This window comes from Scophthalmus maximus, chromosome 13 (genome assembly GCF_022379125.1).
Source record: "Scophthalmus maximus strain ysfricsl-2021 chromosome 13, ASM2237912v1, whole genome shotgun sequence".
NCBI classification, from domain to species: domain Eukaryota; kingdom Metazoa; phylum Chordata; class Actinopteri; order Pleuronectiformes; family Scophthalmidae; genus Scophthalmus; species Scophthalmus maximus.
The window spans coordinates 4,846,532-4,862,499 of NC_061527.1; the positions used below are offsets into that span (position 1 = coordinate 4,846,532).

General features: G+C 45.1%; 1 protein-coding gene across 10 annotated transcripts in view; it reads right to left on the bottom strand.

Annotated features, from left to right (window-relative positions):
- lrrc7 (leucine rich repeat containing 7) overlaps positions 1 to 15,968 on the bottom strand; it is a 99,645-nt gene that overhangs the window by 3,829 nt on the left and 79,848 nt on the right. For 3 of the 10 annotated variants that reach the window (XM_035647084.2, XM_035647082.2, XM_035647081.2), the window contains 13 exons: positions 14,507 to 15,016; positions 14,139 to 14,375; positions 13,812 to 14,040; positions 13,318 to 13,722; positions 12,453 to 12,698; positions 10,296 to 10,508; positions 9,063 to 9,230; positions 7,914 to 8,033; positions 7,548 to 7,758; positions 6,647 to 6,933; positions 5,303 to 5,395; positions 1,305 to 1,379; positions 101 to 347 (listed from right to left, as the gene is read on the bottom strand). In XM_035647084.2, the coding sequence (XP_035502977.2) occupies positions 216 to 347; positions 1,305 to 1,379; positions 5,303 to 5,395; positions 6,647 to 6,933; positions 7,548 to 7,758; positions 7,914 to 8,033; positions 9,063 to 9,230; positions 10,296 to 10,508; positions 12,453 to 12,698; positions 13,318 to 13,722; positions 13,812 to 14,040; positions 14,139 to 14,375; positions 14,507 to 15,016 (2,926 nt within the window). In that variant the 3' untranslated portion in view covers positions 101 to 215. Of the gene's footprint in view, positions 1 to 100; positions 348 to 1,304; positions 1,380 to 5,302; positions 5,396 to 6,646; positions 6,934 to 7,547; positions 7,759 to 7,913; positions 8,034 to 9,062; positions 9,231 to 10,295; positions 10,509 to 12,452; positions 12,699 to 13,317; positions 13,723 to 13,811; positions 14,041 to 14,138; positions 14,376 to 14,506; positions 15,017 to 15,968 lie in introns of those variants that run through there. The other 7 variants (XM_035647090.2, XM_035647083.2, XM_035647086.2 and 4 more) reach the window with 6 other exon arrangements.

Genomic DNA, 15,968 nt, shown 5'->3' on the forward strand with positions numbered 1-15,968 from the left:
AGAGGTGTGTGTGTCTGTGTGTGTGTGTGTGTGTGTGTGTGTGTAGAGGTGTGTGTGTCTGTGTGTGTGTGTGTGTAGAGGTGTGTGTGCGTGTGTGTGTGTATAGAGGTGTGTGTGTGCGTGTGTGTGTGTGTGTAGAGGTGTGTGTGTCTGTGTGTGTGTGTGTGTGTGTGTGTGCGTGTGCGTGCGTGGAGGATGGAGGGCCACTGCCATCATTATCTCAGTAACACATCACTGTCGGGGAAAAGAGAGAGCAGAGGAGGAGCTACACAGTCATGCTGTAGAAAGAGAAGGGGTAAAGACAAAAAAGGGCTTTTTAGATGAGGTCGTCCAGCTAAAGTGTACATCTGTGGAGAGAAGGGGACGCGGGGAGGGGAGGGGAGGAGAGAGGGGAGGGGGGGACATGACAGGAATGAGCGATGTGGGGGGGTAGTAGCTGCAGTAAATATCAATAAAACAGCACAGTAAGTGGATGTGATTTCTACTGTTTCTGTTTAGTTTTTATTGATCTGATTTCACATGGGAAGTGGAAACTCCTCCGATAGCTGCTGTATCACCCCCCCCCCCCCCCCAGGAAATTCATATTCCCTAAGGGCCTAACAATACTTCATTTCCGCATTTACATGATGTAGTTGCCCCCCACAACTTATAAATGAGAAATTCTATTCATCTTAAAAAAAATTGACTTCACTTCAGCCCTAGTGCAAACTTCAGTGTTTCACATCTTACGATGTCAAGCCAAAAATCGCATCACAGCTTCCTGAGCGATTACGCAAACTCGCCTATTTTTGTTTGGAAATATTCGCAGTTTTTTTACAAAACGTGTTTTGCTTTAGAATCGATTACTGCCCCTTTAAGTGGCAGCCATGATAAGGAGATGGGCTGGTTACAGCCATTGCATTCCCAGGTAAAGTTATTAAAATTGTACCCCGGTAGTTGGTGAGATTTTCATTTTTTACAATATTTAATTGAAACTGTAAACCTATGACTCTCAAGTTATGTTGGACACTAATACATGATGAATGAGAGAGAGGATGGGGGGGCGGGGGTAACAGGTACGAACACACACGCAGGCAAAATATACAGGCAGGAAAATATTGAAGTGTACAATTAAAACTTGTGTTACGACTTGTTGTAGAGTGCTTTTGTCAGCCTACATATGAAAATATGAAAAGCTAAAGTTGACCAAGTCTGCCTCCGTGTTTATAGTAGAAGGTACAGTAAAGGCCGGGGGTAGAAATGGAAAGACGGCAGGACGTGGCTTTTGTTCTGGCCCCGTTTGATGGCGAGTGAGAGGCAGTTACCTGCAGTATCTTGTCTCCCGGCTGCAGGGCGGAGGCGGCGGGCCCGTCATGCTGTACCCTAGTAACAAAGATACCCTATAAGTCAAAATGATACACCGTTAGGACGACACAGGGACACGATGGTTTAGAATCTTTGCCTTTCTCATTTTTTTTTCTTCTCATCTCCCACCCGTCCGGCCGCTCCCCACAACAACAACAACACAAAAAAAAAAAAATCACATTTCTGTTCACCAATGCATTTGGCTGCGTTCTAAATTTGGAGAGGCATGCAATTGGTGATAAAACTGCGGTTAATTCAAAAATGACAGAATTTCAGCCATTTCAGGCAGTTGAGTTTACTTGCCAGCTTATCTCTTCAAAATTACAGAAGCTGAGTGATACATTCCCCCCAAAAAGACATTTTTAAAGATGGTTTATCATCTATTTTTACAGATAAGGACTTAGTATAGAATAGATATGTAATATATATGAGGTTAGAAAGAGAGAAAACTAGATATAGAGAAGGCTCCTGACTAGGTCGCAAGGAGGGCAGAAGATATTTCATCCCCCATATAAATATAAATGTATCTACCCCCCCCCCCCAATAATTCAAGGCAGAGATTGTAAAAACACCAACATCTTTTCGACGGGAGCTGAAAGATGTTTTTGAACACACACACACACACACACACAGAGAGAGAGCGAGTGTGTGTGCGAGACAGTGCGACAGTGTCGACTCGACGTGTTTCAACAGGTTGTGCACGTGTTGAACACACAGCGGTGAGCGGCGACAGAGAAGTGTGGCGTGAGAGGAAGTCACGGCAGTTCACCGAGAACAATACGCTGTAGTGGTGACGGAGCGGCAGCACCGACACCACTACAATCTGTGAGTGAGTACAGGGAACAAACACACACACACATATATATACATATATATACATATATATACAGTATATATATATTTAGCATGAAGTGCACGTGTTAGAAGTATTAGTCGAAGTACTGTTCACGGTAAAAAGCTTTTTTTTATACAGTGAGCCTCATACAGAAGAGACATTTTGCACATATGTGCAAATGATGCCAACAAGCGTCGACTCGAGCGATTGTTGTTTGGATGTGGCCAGTTTATTTTTTTTTTAGCTTCGTGTCCATGCACATGGTTTAAAACATCGTGGCTGTCGCATATGGAGCTCACTGTACGTCGCAGATGTGTTTTGTTAGCGACCGGAACTTGTGCAGCATCAGTCACAACAACCAAACATGTACAGACTATTAGAGCAGTTGCACACGGAGCTGTCCTGCAGAAACCTTCCACGTTCGAAATGTATTTATTCAGAAATTTTGAAAAATTGATCAAATCCTCATGGTATTTGTTGAGTTTTTTTTCTCTAGTTTGTTTCCTTTTTTTTTTTTTTTTTACCCGAGTGCAGATAATATTCGTTTATGAGTCACATAATAAAAGGACAATACTGAGGATGGGGTCTCTGCAGCGCAAGTGATAACATGTATACACACATAACAAAGTGTGTGTGTGTTTTCGACAGCAGCTCCGTGTGCAAAGACAGTGTTCACCATCTAGCAACACGCCAGGAACAGAAAATTGGATTTTCAAATGTTCATGAGTCAGATTTGAAGAAATAAAATCCATGTTCTGCTCCTTTTTAAAAATTTTTTTTTTTTTTTACAAAGGATTTAAATACATAAGGATATTATCTGGGAATCTAAACTTTGAAACCTCTCAGACACAATGTAGTACAGTAATTCCTTTCTGATATTTTTGTAAATCTTCCAATAATCTGATTTAGTTCTTGCATTCCCCCCCGGAAGATTAGTCTAAACAATACAAACATGGAACACAGATAAGAACTTTAGAGAAGAACGATTCGGCCATGAAAATCTAAATAAAATCAAAACGGTTAAGTTTATGATTTTTCAGGAATTTTCAAAGATTGTTTAGAGAATCCACAGGCAAACCTAAAAAAAAGATGCTCTTTTGCTTAAATTATTTTGATTAAAAATAACAGGAAATTACAGACTCGCCGATTTGTAGATGATACCGCTCTGAAAGTTTAACAGTAATCTTTATAAAGTGCCTTTTGAAATCAATTTTCCAGTGTTTTACAACACAATTAGTTGAGATTAATCAGAGGATGGGTGTAAACAACAAACCAGCCACAAGAGGGAGACATAATCCTGCTGAGCAGCCGTTGCTGTATTCGGCTCTGGGAATCACAACCACAGATCCATGATTTATCAGTTCAATTATTTAACTTTTTAAAAGTCCTGTATGTAGTCTGAAACCTGATTATGTCTACTGTGACTAAAAATAGTCAAGAGTCTCATAAGTTGGGCCGAAAAAATGATCAGACCAGAATCAAAGGCATCTGCATCTGTTTCAGGTGAAACTGCAGAAGAATCAGGCCAGGATTGAATTTTTTTTTTCAATTAAAAAGACATTAAAGAAACATTTAACGGCCTCACTGCGATGTCCTGCACGAGTGAAGTAAGAAGAGAGAACTACAGAAACACGGATATTAAAAGGAAATTTGGAGCGAGGACAGGTGAAAGTGTCTTGTATCTTGATAAGTTTGTCAGGTTCGTGAGTCAAATGTCCACCAGGAAACCCCGAGTGAGCCTGTGGCGACGTACAGTTCGTGGCACACAGCGTATTCACATTGAAACGTTTACATTTGAACCATAAATCCTTTCAAAACGTGAAAATAATTGCTGATATCAACTGACATCGCTGCAGATGCCCAGGAGACAAGCTGATGATGCACAATCACCGTTTGTAGTTCCCTGACTAGGTAAGATGGTAATAAAAAAATATTTTTGTATCCATCAGTCTCTCACATATTTCTGTCTTATCTCACATTTATATATAGAGTAAATCTGTTCATCAGCATCGACTCCATTCGCTTCCTGTGTCACATTGAAAAACGGACCAACCGCAGCTGGCGGGAACTTTGTTGACACAAGACGGGAATGATTTTAAAACCGGTCGAGTCAGCGACTGAGTCACCAGTTGCCGTCTCCAGATCGAAAGTTAAACGATGAATTGACAGTTTCTATAGCATCACTTTCACGCCCACCGCTTAAATCAATTCACCGTCTCATGGGAGGCAGAGCGTTTTTTAATACAACTCCTCCTGTAGGCCTCTGTTATTTTTAGACCAGAGGCCTCGTCAGTTACTCGGCTGCCTGCTCGACATGGGAAAGTCAGAGCGGTCGGTGGAATCTGTGATACTTCCCCATCCCCTATATCAGTGTTGAACATCGAAAAAAAAAAAGAAGAAGAAAAAATGAAATCACCCACGGTGTCCCAGAACTAAGCAGTTCTTCTTAAAATAGCTGTCGGAGCTGCTGCTGCTGCTCCTTGAGACCACGGAAGCACAGCGGCGTGTTTCTGGGACGCGCGGCCGTGTGCAGGAGGCCCGAGGGACAGACGTCAGTCATACGACGGAAAAAGTGTCAGGTCGAACTGGTGATGAGACGTCGTGTGTGTGCACGACGTGTTCACAAATCTATTCGAAATGTTTTTTCCTTTTTCCTGGAGACCTTTAAGGGACGTGAGGACGACCTGAACACACACAATTACACTATTCATGATGTGCAGATGCATAAATGTGTCGTCAAGTATTAAAAAGGCTTCTTGTGTGATCAGACTAATGAGAGTTTGCCACATGTTTGATTTATTTCATCCTGTCTACTGATTCTAACCAGGGGTTTTTGACAAATCTTGAGTCCAAGGTGTCGAAGTATCGTGATTCTTTACCTTTTTTTAAAATACATAAGCCCCAAATTAAACTGCATTTCTCCCCCAACCCCATTAAGGTTTAGTAAAAAACTCCCAGACTCAAAGTTAACCAAGTCAACTGCTGCCCCGCCAGACTGACGGAAACACTGCAGTAACGAGCAGCAGTTTCCATGGCAACTCTGAGGTAAAGCCGGGGAGGGGCTGTGATTGGCTGGCTGGCTGGCAGGGCCGGGGGCCGGGGTCGGGTCGGGTCGGGTCGTACCATGTCGGAGGGTTTGAAGGGGTTCCCCTGGCCACTGATGCCACCAGAGATACTGAAACCGAGACCGGGGTTCTTCTCTATTCTCACACACAACTAGAGGAGAAAAAAAGGGGGGGGGTGGGGGGGGGGAAGAGAAAAAGGAAAAGACAAGGAAAGAAAAAGACAAACTCAAAGTGAAATACAGAGATTATCACAGTACGAGTGTGGATTAGACAGACGACATGCACGACGGTCATGTGATGTGTGACATGCCCCGGCGGCCGTGCTGGGGGGTCAAACGTCCTCGTCAGAGTTTTTCTATTTGGCATCTCATACTCGGAAGAGGAACACGTAACCAGCTGGTTTGTCTGGTGCAAATAACTTCAAGTGCTGCTGTTAGGAGGCCAAACATAATTCTTTATTTTGTCTCCTCTAGTCAATGCATTTGAATCCACGTGCCAGCCTCAGCATCTGATCTGGTAAGTTTTGCCAAATCTGTTGAGTTGTCAACTGCAAAAAATGACCAGCAGCCGCAGTCTGTAGAGGCTTCAAGGCCAACACCTGTGTTTTGTTATTTCCGTATTTGTTATCTCCACAATTCTGGCCTCCAATGATTGGCTGCCGGTTGAATTTCAGATCGATTCTTTTAATAACTTTTACAGCTCTGCGTGGTCCGGTACGACCGGAACCTATGATCTTCTAACTGACACTCGCTCAAAGTCCCTAGGTCATGTAAGGATGACGGGGCTTTGGCCATCATGGCCGAGAGACTCGCCACTAGACTTGCCAGCACTTTGCCTGTTTTTAAATCTTAAAACGTATTTTTATTTGAAAGCCTTTTAATGCCTGATTTTTAGTGATTTAGTATCATCATCATTTTAGTTTCATCTTGCTTTGTTCTTTGCCGTTTCATTCCTGCTTCATAACCTTGTTTAGATAAGTGCTATAGAAATAAAGTTTTATAATCATTATTATTATTATTTCAGTTTATCTGTAACAGATATCTACATTTATGAAAACATTTAGATTTTATTCATAGTATTACTGAATGGACCAAAATCAAAACTAAAGACCGCCCTAACCTAGTTACTAAATACTTATAGCTGTAATTCGAGCACAGTCCCATTTTCAACTGACCTCCACGATAGCGTAGGATGACGGACAGACGGACAGACGGACAGACAGACAGACAGACAGGCTGACAGAGAGACAGACAGACAGAGAGACGGACGGACAGACAGACAGGCAGGCAGGCAGGCAGGCAGGCAGGCAGGCAGGCAGACAGACAGGCGGGCAGGCAGAGAGACAGACAGACAGACAGAGAGACAGACAGGCAGTCAGACAGACAGACAGACAGACAGATACCTGTTCCTGGAAACCGTCCGTGCTCTTCTGGCCTTTGGTCTGCAGCAGGCAGCGAGCGCTCTGAGGCCGTGGGTTGGTGTGCGTGTTCATGACAACCTGGTTGCTGTGGACCATGCCCTGGTTGCCGTGGTACTGGGGGTTGGTGGCGGGGAGGGAGGGCTGATGGGAGCCGTGGGAGCCGTGGGAGCCGTGGGAGCCGTGGGGGTTGTACTGGGGCTGGTTGCCGGACGGGGACAGGGCCATGGGCATGCCGGAGCTGGAGTAACCCTGACCTGCAGCTGGATGGGCTGGATGAAAGAGAGCGGGAGAATGTGACACTCTGAAATAAAACCTGTTTCCGGTTCTTGTGTAGACACATGGCACACTTCCTTAATTTTACATTCACTTACTATTGTATTATTGATACGGTAACTGAAGGATTCAAATGTACTAAACTGTAGGGTAAAATCTAGTCAGGCAACAATCTAAGTCCTTGAACTGAATTCAACACAACAAATGATTCATTTCCATTGATTAGTGCGTCTTTTCAATAAAACGCCAATAAACACTGAAACAGAGAAGCAACAAATCCTCACGAACAACAAGCTGGAGGACGGGAAAAGTTTGACATTCTCACCTCCAAAACTTTCACCGTAGTTGCTACTGAAATTTTTGCGCGGACTAATCAATTAATTGACTAATCGGCGCCGCTCTGCTGTCAATACCAAACATTTTCCAGAATAAACAGAACACAAGGGTACAGCCAAGCAATGCTAAAGGTCGTGTCGGCGCTTAATGACCTTTGATACAATCACTGTGTTTTCCGTCTGACAACAGAAACACAAAAAACACAATAATAACATTTTCAACATAACTACATTTGTACATTTAATTTTCAAATTTAAAAAAAACAAACATTTACCTTGAACCATGTTGCCCTGGTACTGCCCCGGCCCCCCGGAGGGGACGACTGACAGGGGCATCCCCGGCTGGTATTGGACGCCTTTGGTCATCATCCCGTCGTAGCCCTGCTGCGCGACCACGCGATGAGGCGTCGTGGACGAGGAGGAGGACGAGGAAGTGACGATCATGGTGTTGTGTGACTGGTGGGAGGGGTTGTGGGAGTGGCCGCTCTGTGGATGGAGAAGGGATTGAGAGAGCTGATATGTCCAGATGCTTATGTAGTTGCATGTCAATATAAACCTCAAAATGCTGCGGAGCGATCGACGGGCAAATAAAGAAATGGTAAAACTGAGGCGACACGATTCACCGATTAGACATTTGTCACCTTTTTCATGAGGTTTTCAGGCGGGACGTCCCTCCTGCCGAGCGAGTAGGGAGCCCACTGGTTGCTCCCTGACACCCCCTCCTGGTCATTATCCAGCATGGCGGCCTGCTGAGAAGGAGTCTGTGAAGGAGAGAGAGACAGACGGGCAGGTTGACCATTAGTGAAAAAAATTAGCATTTACCTTGAGTAATTTAATCCATGTATGAACGTTTTGCTGCCTGAGTTCCAGGCAGGCTGGGGTGAACATTAAAGGATATACTTTTTTTGTTTTTTAAGTAGAGAAACATTCCTATATCACGTAATTGAGTCATTTAAAGTGTTACCGTCATTCGACATGGGGCAGGGTTTATTGCCCCTACCTTTTACCCCAGGAGCTTCAGAAAACATTAAATATTCATTCACTAAATATCTTTTTAAAATCAGTGTTTTTACCCTGACAACCCGACAACGTATGTGACATCCCCTTTCCCCAACTATAAAACGACAAGAAAAGCAGTGATGCAAAAAATAAGAAAAGTTACATTTCTAATATTAAATAACAAACAAAAAAAATTCAAACTCTAACGGACACGACAGGTTTCCCAGAAAACCCCATTACTGGTAGTAAAAAGCAGAGGAGATTTCAGATGCTTTTAAACATGTCGCCCGTTGAAAAATGTGAATATGGGAGAAATAAGAAATAACCTTGAGAGTTAACAATGACAGGTACCGTACGCCAGCAACCTTGGTGCAGACATACTCAACAGCTCCACGGGTCGACAGAGATCAGCCTTCAATAAAACAGAAGCAGCACTTCTTTCTCCGTTGTTCTGGTAACCATGAGAGTCTTATAGCCAAACTGCTGGAAAACAAATCCATCGCCGGCTTCTATACTTCATATTGTAAGTGGCTGTCAATCATGTGGACAGAGATTCATGGGATTTAAACCCTGCTAAGAATTTGTATCGGACCCGTCTCACCATCACGTAGAGTTTGACATGATGGACAAGGTGGTTTTAATAATATAAATTATAACAGAAGTGACGGCGCACAGTCATATTATAGGCCATGGTTACAGTATTGGGTGAGGAGGTTATCTCTGTAATTACCCGTGTGAGCAGTGAAACAACAGCAGTACCAGGGGTTCATTGATCTCGGACGGATACTCACAGTGTTGGCGGACGGCGGAGGAGGCAGTGGCAGCCAGCGGCCGGCCGGGGGCTCATGCTTAGTGTTATTGTAAAGGTTAAAGTTCAAAGTGCTGCTGCGCCCCTGGCCGTGACCCCCGCCCTGACAGAGCATGCCCAGCGTGAGCGTGTTGTGCTTTAGGACACCACTCTGATTGGAGGAGACAACATCACATGACATGGGGTGAACGGAGAGGATGGCGGGGGGTGGAGGGGGGCGGAGCCAACACAGCGGGCTGCGGCGTGGCGACAACACACTGTGAAGCTCCAACAAATAAAACAGACAAACGGTAGTGACACGGATACAACAACAACAACAACAGTGCAGAGTTGCTGAAAGCACAGAGAAATGTTAGCTAGTGATCGGTCAATACACACAGAACATGTCATACAAGCAACAACCGGTGGATCAGTTCACTTCAGTTATGTGGTATTTTAAACTAACAATAAGCCCAATCCCTTACTGAAAACTAATAACTTCAAGGGTTCATTATGTTGTTTTTTGCCCAAAAGATGCACTTTTTGTTTTGATGGGGTGGATTTTTTTCATCATGCATCTGGCGAAGAGAATTTGATTTTGTTCCTGGATAAATTTTGATTTTGATTTTGTTCCTGGATAAAAAGGAGGTTACGTTAAGATCTGCTGATGTCGTCTTGCTGCCTGTAGTTTAATATTTGTAGCATACAGACGTGAGAGTGGTATCGATTTTCTCGTCTAACCTTTGGCAAGAAAGTGAATAAGAGTTTCTCAAACTGTTATAATGTTCCTTAAAAGACACGAACGCTCCGTAGATCAGTGTTGATGTGTACGCTGCCCTGCAAAATAATCCTCAATTCTGATGCTCGTGAAAATATCAAACACCAAAAGTAAACTGACTCTTGATAAGTATCTTGAATAAGCATTGAGCCCCGTTAAAATCCTCTTTGTTTCAAGATTTTAAGATCGTAATTCTTTGTCACAATGCAGATTTTGTGGCATCGCGTTGCAGGACGTGTGATTCCCTCCGACACACAGCGAGTGTGCAGCAGGTCGGGCCGACAGAGCGACAGTGTGGAGCGGACACGCATGCAGCCGGACACATAATCTGATCAACCTTACAAACACAGACTAACACAGATACAGACAGGGAGGGCTTCTGAACGCTGTGTGTGTGCGCGTGTGTGTGTGTGTGTGTGTGTGTGCGTGCGTGAGTGTGCGCGTGCTGCGCTGACGTACCCTGTCCAATCGCTTGGCCTCTATGTGCCTGAGCAGCTGCTGCCTCCAGTCGGCAGGCATCTTGGAGGTGATGTCTTCGGGCTTCTGTGGCACGACGGGTCTTACTTTGATGGTGTCGTCCGAGGGTTTCTCGGGGCAGGTGGCCAGCGTGTAGTCCGGGGGCATCTTCTCCAGCAGGGCGGCCATGGTGGGACGAGCCGACACCGGACGGGCCTGAGGATGAAGCAAAGATGATGAGGCTTTTAAAAAAAGGTGATGCGAAATGAAGTTGGACGTGATAGAGATGCTAAAACTTTTATTTGAACTGTACTAATCTGTATTTTTATATAGGAAATGTATATAAATGCATGTGTGCTCGTAAGATATATACAGATATTTCCCTCAGGATTTGGTGGAGCGAAAACAGAGATTTAAAAAAAGAACAAAAAATGGTTTCTGGCGACCAGAAACTACAACTTTAAATTAACACTAAAATATGTTATAGACACTTATTAAGCAACATTTGCTAATATGCTTGTCTATAACAACTTAATACGGTAATATTATACAGGTAATTACTCATAAAATGTATTCAACGTTTTGACATGATGACTGAAAACATCGCCAAAGTTCATTCCCCCTGAGGGTAACGTGAATGTCTCTATGAAACTTTTGCTGATGTATTTAGATTTGGACCAACACGGCGGGCTAGCTGACGGACTATACAACTGACATTCGCAGCCATCGTTACATTCAGTAGCATGACATTTTGGCAAGTGTAAGTATCCTGAGGCGAGAGAGGGGGAGAGGGATGAATGATAAAACATGATAATAACCAGGCATATCAGCACAAAGACTGCAGTCGCGAGTGTTTAATATCACTTCCCCGGCTCTCTCGGCTTCCCTCTTGTTCTCTGCTCCTTCATGCCGAAAGGTAATGAACTCACTGAGGCTATTTTGGGAAAGTGCAACTTCCTCCCGGAGAGATTATCTACGGACCCGGGATGCGACTGAAGCGAAGGATACTCTGCTTAAGACTTGCTCCTGCAAAAGACCTGGGCCCGGGTGATTAGTGGAAATGTATATTGTGATACCAACTCCTCCTACTGTACATCTATAAGAAATTAGTTCCCAATTTTTTCGTCAGCTCTACTTGGGTAACATTAGGGAGAGATGGTGGGTAAAAGAAACCATCTCTGGTTGTCAAAGTCAAATTTCTTTGTACCTTCAGTCGTGTCCACCTCTTGACTTACTGTGCAGCTATAAGAATATTATAACTTCAAAAAAATCGACTTTGCCACTTATCTACCGTGTCCATTTTATTGCTTTTTTTAAAAAAACTTGTTTTTTCTCCAAATATTATTTATATTATATTTTATTTGCCTCAAAGCTGGTCGATGAAACACAACATGAGATCGTCTTCCTTTACTATGAGGATAAAAAAACTACTTGACCTCAGCAGAGTTTCATCTTTTTCATAACCTCACCGATCTCGTCTGCCGGGTGGTTCAAACTGTTTAAATAAAAGAGCGAGTCTCGAGTAATATTGCTTTGCCTTCGGGACAGGAAAAATGTATTCAGAAGTGGCGTCCATGTTGTCACTATTGGTGTATGAGGTTTGAAAGCCTCCATTTTATTCAAACTTGACTCGATTGATTAATTCGTTGATATGAAGTTATTCTGACACTAATTTGACAATTGTCACTTCTCAAGCAAAACAGTGAAAAAAATCTTCCTGTTATGAGCTTTTTCAATGAGGACTTTCTGCCTTTCTCTGTTTTACATCAGTGTACTTTTAATATATTTGGCTTTTTGACTTTTGGTTGGATGAGACAAGACATTTGAGGACATAAACTTTTTTCAAAAACTGAAAAAATTAGTTTTTTTAATCATTTTATTTCATTTTTTTTTTTTGTTATTTTCTGAGAAATATAGACAAGACAGCAAATTGATTACGCTGAGAAAGTAATCAATAATGAAAAAAAAGAAGTGTTTTTCTTTTATTGCAAAATAATTCTCACACTTAAACATTGGATTTTCCGGGACTCAAGTTAAACAAGCGAGTGAGTGAAATAAGTAGAGATAATAATAAACTCTGCTTTCTCTTAACCACCATCTTTCCCTAACCTTTCCCGCGCAGGTGAAGTGTACAGCGGCAGCTGAGCTGAGTCAGTCTACCTGAGATGCTCCGTAGGTCTCGGTGCTGTAGCTCCGGGCAGACAGGGGGCGCCGCTGAGTCAGGCTCTTGGTCGGGTAGCCGATCATGGGCTTCTTCTGCTCCTGGTAGTTGGTGTAGTCGTCGTCGTAGCGGCCGTTCCTCTTGTTGTGCAGCATCTGGCTCTGGCTGTCGGCCATGTTGGCGAGGGCAGAGTGCTCCATGGGGCTGGAGTAGGCAAGGGCCCGGCTGTAGAGAGGGGGGTCCATCTTGAGGAGAGGAGAGGAGTTTCGTCAGACCACAACATTTAAAAAAAATTCATTAATTCTCCCTATCCCTATTAATGGTGTGATATTTGGGTGGATTTAAAAATTAAAACAGTCCAGAAGAGTCCGTCTCTTGTACACATTCACAAAAGTTCTGTGTCTTGATGAAAACCGTCAATTTTGTCCCTCGCAATATCAATAAAATGTAAATGAAGCACGTTCCAATGAAAGGTTTGAGACGGAAATAATGCAGCGTCATCGGGAAACACGTGAAACGTCTTTCAAGGAACTGAGAAGCCCCCCCGAGACGAAGTGTTGGAAATGTTCTTGTGCTCAGAGTAGTGGCTGCCACGGATTGTGGTGGACAGATATGTAACAGACTATATATCTTCTTGGCAAATGTCTCAGTGTCATTACTCATTTTTTAAATGTTTGGAGTAACACACACACACACACACACACACACACACACACACACACACACACACACACACACACACACACACACACACACACACACACACACACACACACACACACACACACACACACACACACACACACACACACACACACACACACCTGAGCATAATTTTGGCCGACAGCACACACTGTCTCCTACCTGCTGTCTGTACTGGGCCTCCTGCAGCGCCTCCTGCTGGGCTTCGTGCACTCTGCGGAACAAGGCCAGCTCCGTGGAGCTCACCAACGAATCCGCTCTCCTCAGAAACCCCGGCCTGGAGCGCTGTGTGGGGATTGGCTGCTGCTGCTGCTGCTGCTGCTGCTGATGCTGCTGATGCTGCTGATGCTGCTGATGCTGCTGCTGGCTGGGCGGACCGTCCTGGTTGATGGGCGATTGGGGGAAAGAGAACATCTCCAGCGGTGGGTACGCGCGATACCGAGGGCTCACCAACTCCTTCGGCAACGTCTTGCCCGGCTGGTTTAGGTACTCCAAGGCCTTGGACGCGTGGTTGACGTAGTCCGGTGTGTTGGGGAAGGGGGGAGGCACCCGGCGGTCCATGGTCACCTGGTGGGCAGGAACAGTTGGCAGTGAAGGCCATGTTATTGTGATTCATTTGTGTAAGTGTAAGGTGTATTAAGTCTTCAGCCTCTAACCTGGGGATTGTAGTTCTGGTCGAAGTGGTAGGCTTTGTGCGGGATGGCAGGTTTTTGGTTCTGTCCTGACTGGTTGTGGTTGCCGTGGCCTGGGTAGCCCATCTCGTCGTCCAACATGGGGGCAGACTGCGATCGAGACATGCTGGTCTGCTCCATAGAACCGGCCATGTCCGGACGGTCCAAACTGGTCTGCTGCTCAATGGACGAACTGTAGCTCTCCATGGGAATACTGTGGAGAGCAGAGCGAGAGGGAATCCAGCTGTTGACCAAAATATTTGATCATCGTAACGCACAGACAGAAAAATTATCACGAAAGCAAAACCCTACCTGTAGACCTTGTAGGAGCCGATGTCAATCTCGTCGATGCTCTGCGACTTCTTGAACTTGGACCTCGTCTCCTTCATCATGGGGGACAGGCGGTCCGAGCTCTTGCTCATCACCACCGTCACCTTGTTGCCGCCGCCGCCGCCGCCACCGACGCTGAGCTGATCCTTCCTGTTCTGCTCGCCCTGATTGTCGTGGTACGTCCAGCTGCCGGGCAAAGGCCCCGCACCTTGTTCCAGCCTTGGAGCGGAGAAAAACAAAACAAAACAAGGACAAGGACAATGAAGGACTTGTTACTGAAAAGGTTGAAAACATCCCAAAAAAACCTGCGAAGCCCCGGGCGTCATGAGGCTGCCCGCATGAACACATACATCTGTCTGATTGTTGGATCCTTGCGGTCGGGGTTGGGGCTGGACGTGGGCGTCAGGTCCAGCTTGGAGGGGAAAGCGGTTCTGTCCTCCAGCGGGCTCGGGGTTCGGGTCCAATTCTGCCACGGGTTCTGGGACGATGCGGAGGACTGCGGGTCATTGTCCGGGCCGGAGCGTTGGTTGCCGTGGAAGGGCAGCGTGGAGGTGTCCAGCTCCAGGGGAACGCCCACGATCCGCTCTTGCCTGAGGAGCGGGCGGCGTCCGTGCGTCGACTGGCTGCGGGGCTTGGAGCCCAGCGGGGGGTTCCCCTGACTCCCAGAAGATGACGACGGGTCCATGGGAGACTCCTCGGCGTCGAAGCCCGTGTTGTCGTAGTGGGGAGCCTCGGCCCAGTCGAAAGGCTCGCTGAGTGGCCGCCGATCGCCGCGCTGCTGCAGGGTTCCCGATGGAGGGGTTTCTCTCTGAGATAGCAGGGGCTTGGAATCGATGGGCTTGGGGAACGACTGAGCCAGTCTACGGTGACAAGGACATATTAAACATCAGTTATCCTGCAAAACAATAAATATGCAGTGAATTATAACCAGGTCCAGAATTATATTATTGTGCGCTGTATATGTAATCTGAGCCAATGGGCACAGGGACCAGCACAACTTCCTCTTCCTCTCTCAATTTGGCCGACAACCATGTTTGTAGTAATTAATGATTTTGAGATCCGACTTGCACATTAAATATTAATGCCTTCAGGCTCCCTTGCTGCCGCCTGCTGTTTGCAAATACCACGTTTCACAAGGACACAGATACAGTGTCAAAGTTGTAAGTAGAAAGTTGTCACACGAATAATGAATTGTAGCAATGCAGCGACGTTAAAATGTGTCGACTACCTGCAAGTTCCGCAGCAAGAAGGCTCATTTTAGATGGATGATGATGCAAAAGCAACGATGAAAAGTGGAGCTATAGATCAATAAATCAGGCTGTCATTAGCTTATTGCATTTATGTAATTGTTGGCTGATAAGCAACACAAAAATATCAAAGATATTGTTAGGAAGAAAATAATTCAACAATAAAATGTCTCCCCCACGTTTGAGTGAATCGTGAAAGATAAGTTTATGTCTGGTCTTACATTTTGAAAAATTTTGAAAAAAAGTTACCACCATCTTTCAGGCAACACTGGAAATGTAATAAAAATGTCAGGAGGCAAACTTGAGAGTTTTGTCGCTGTTGTTTATAACTCAAAACGGTGTCAAACAACTAAGTGTCCATGTTCTTCTTTCTTATTAACACTCCTGCCTGTACATTACTATAACTAAAGTCTGGAGTGGTCAGCCCCCCGAAGAGGAGGCGAGGAGAGTCGGAGACGGAGAATCCCCCCGGACAGAAATCCTGCAGCATCCTAATGAGTCACTGTGACCTTGACGGAGCGAGCGGAGAGATGAGAGCGACACGGAGATCCGGGCGGAGATGGAG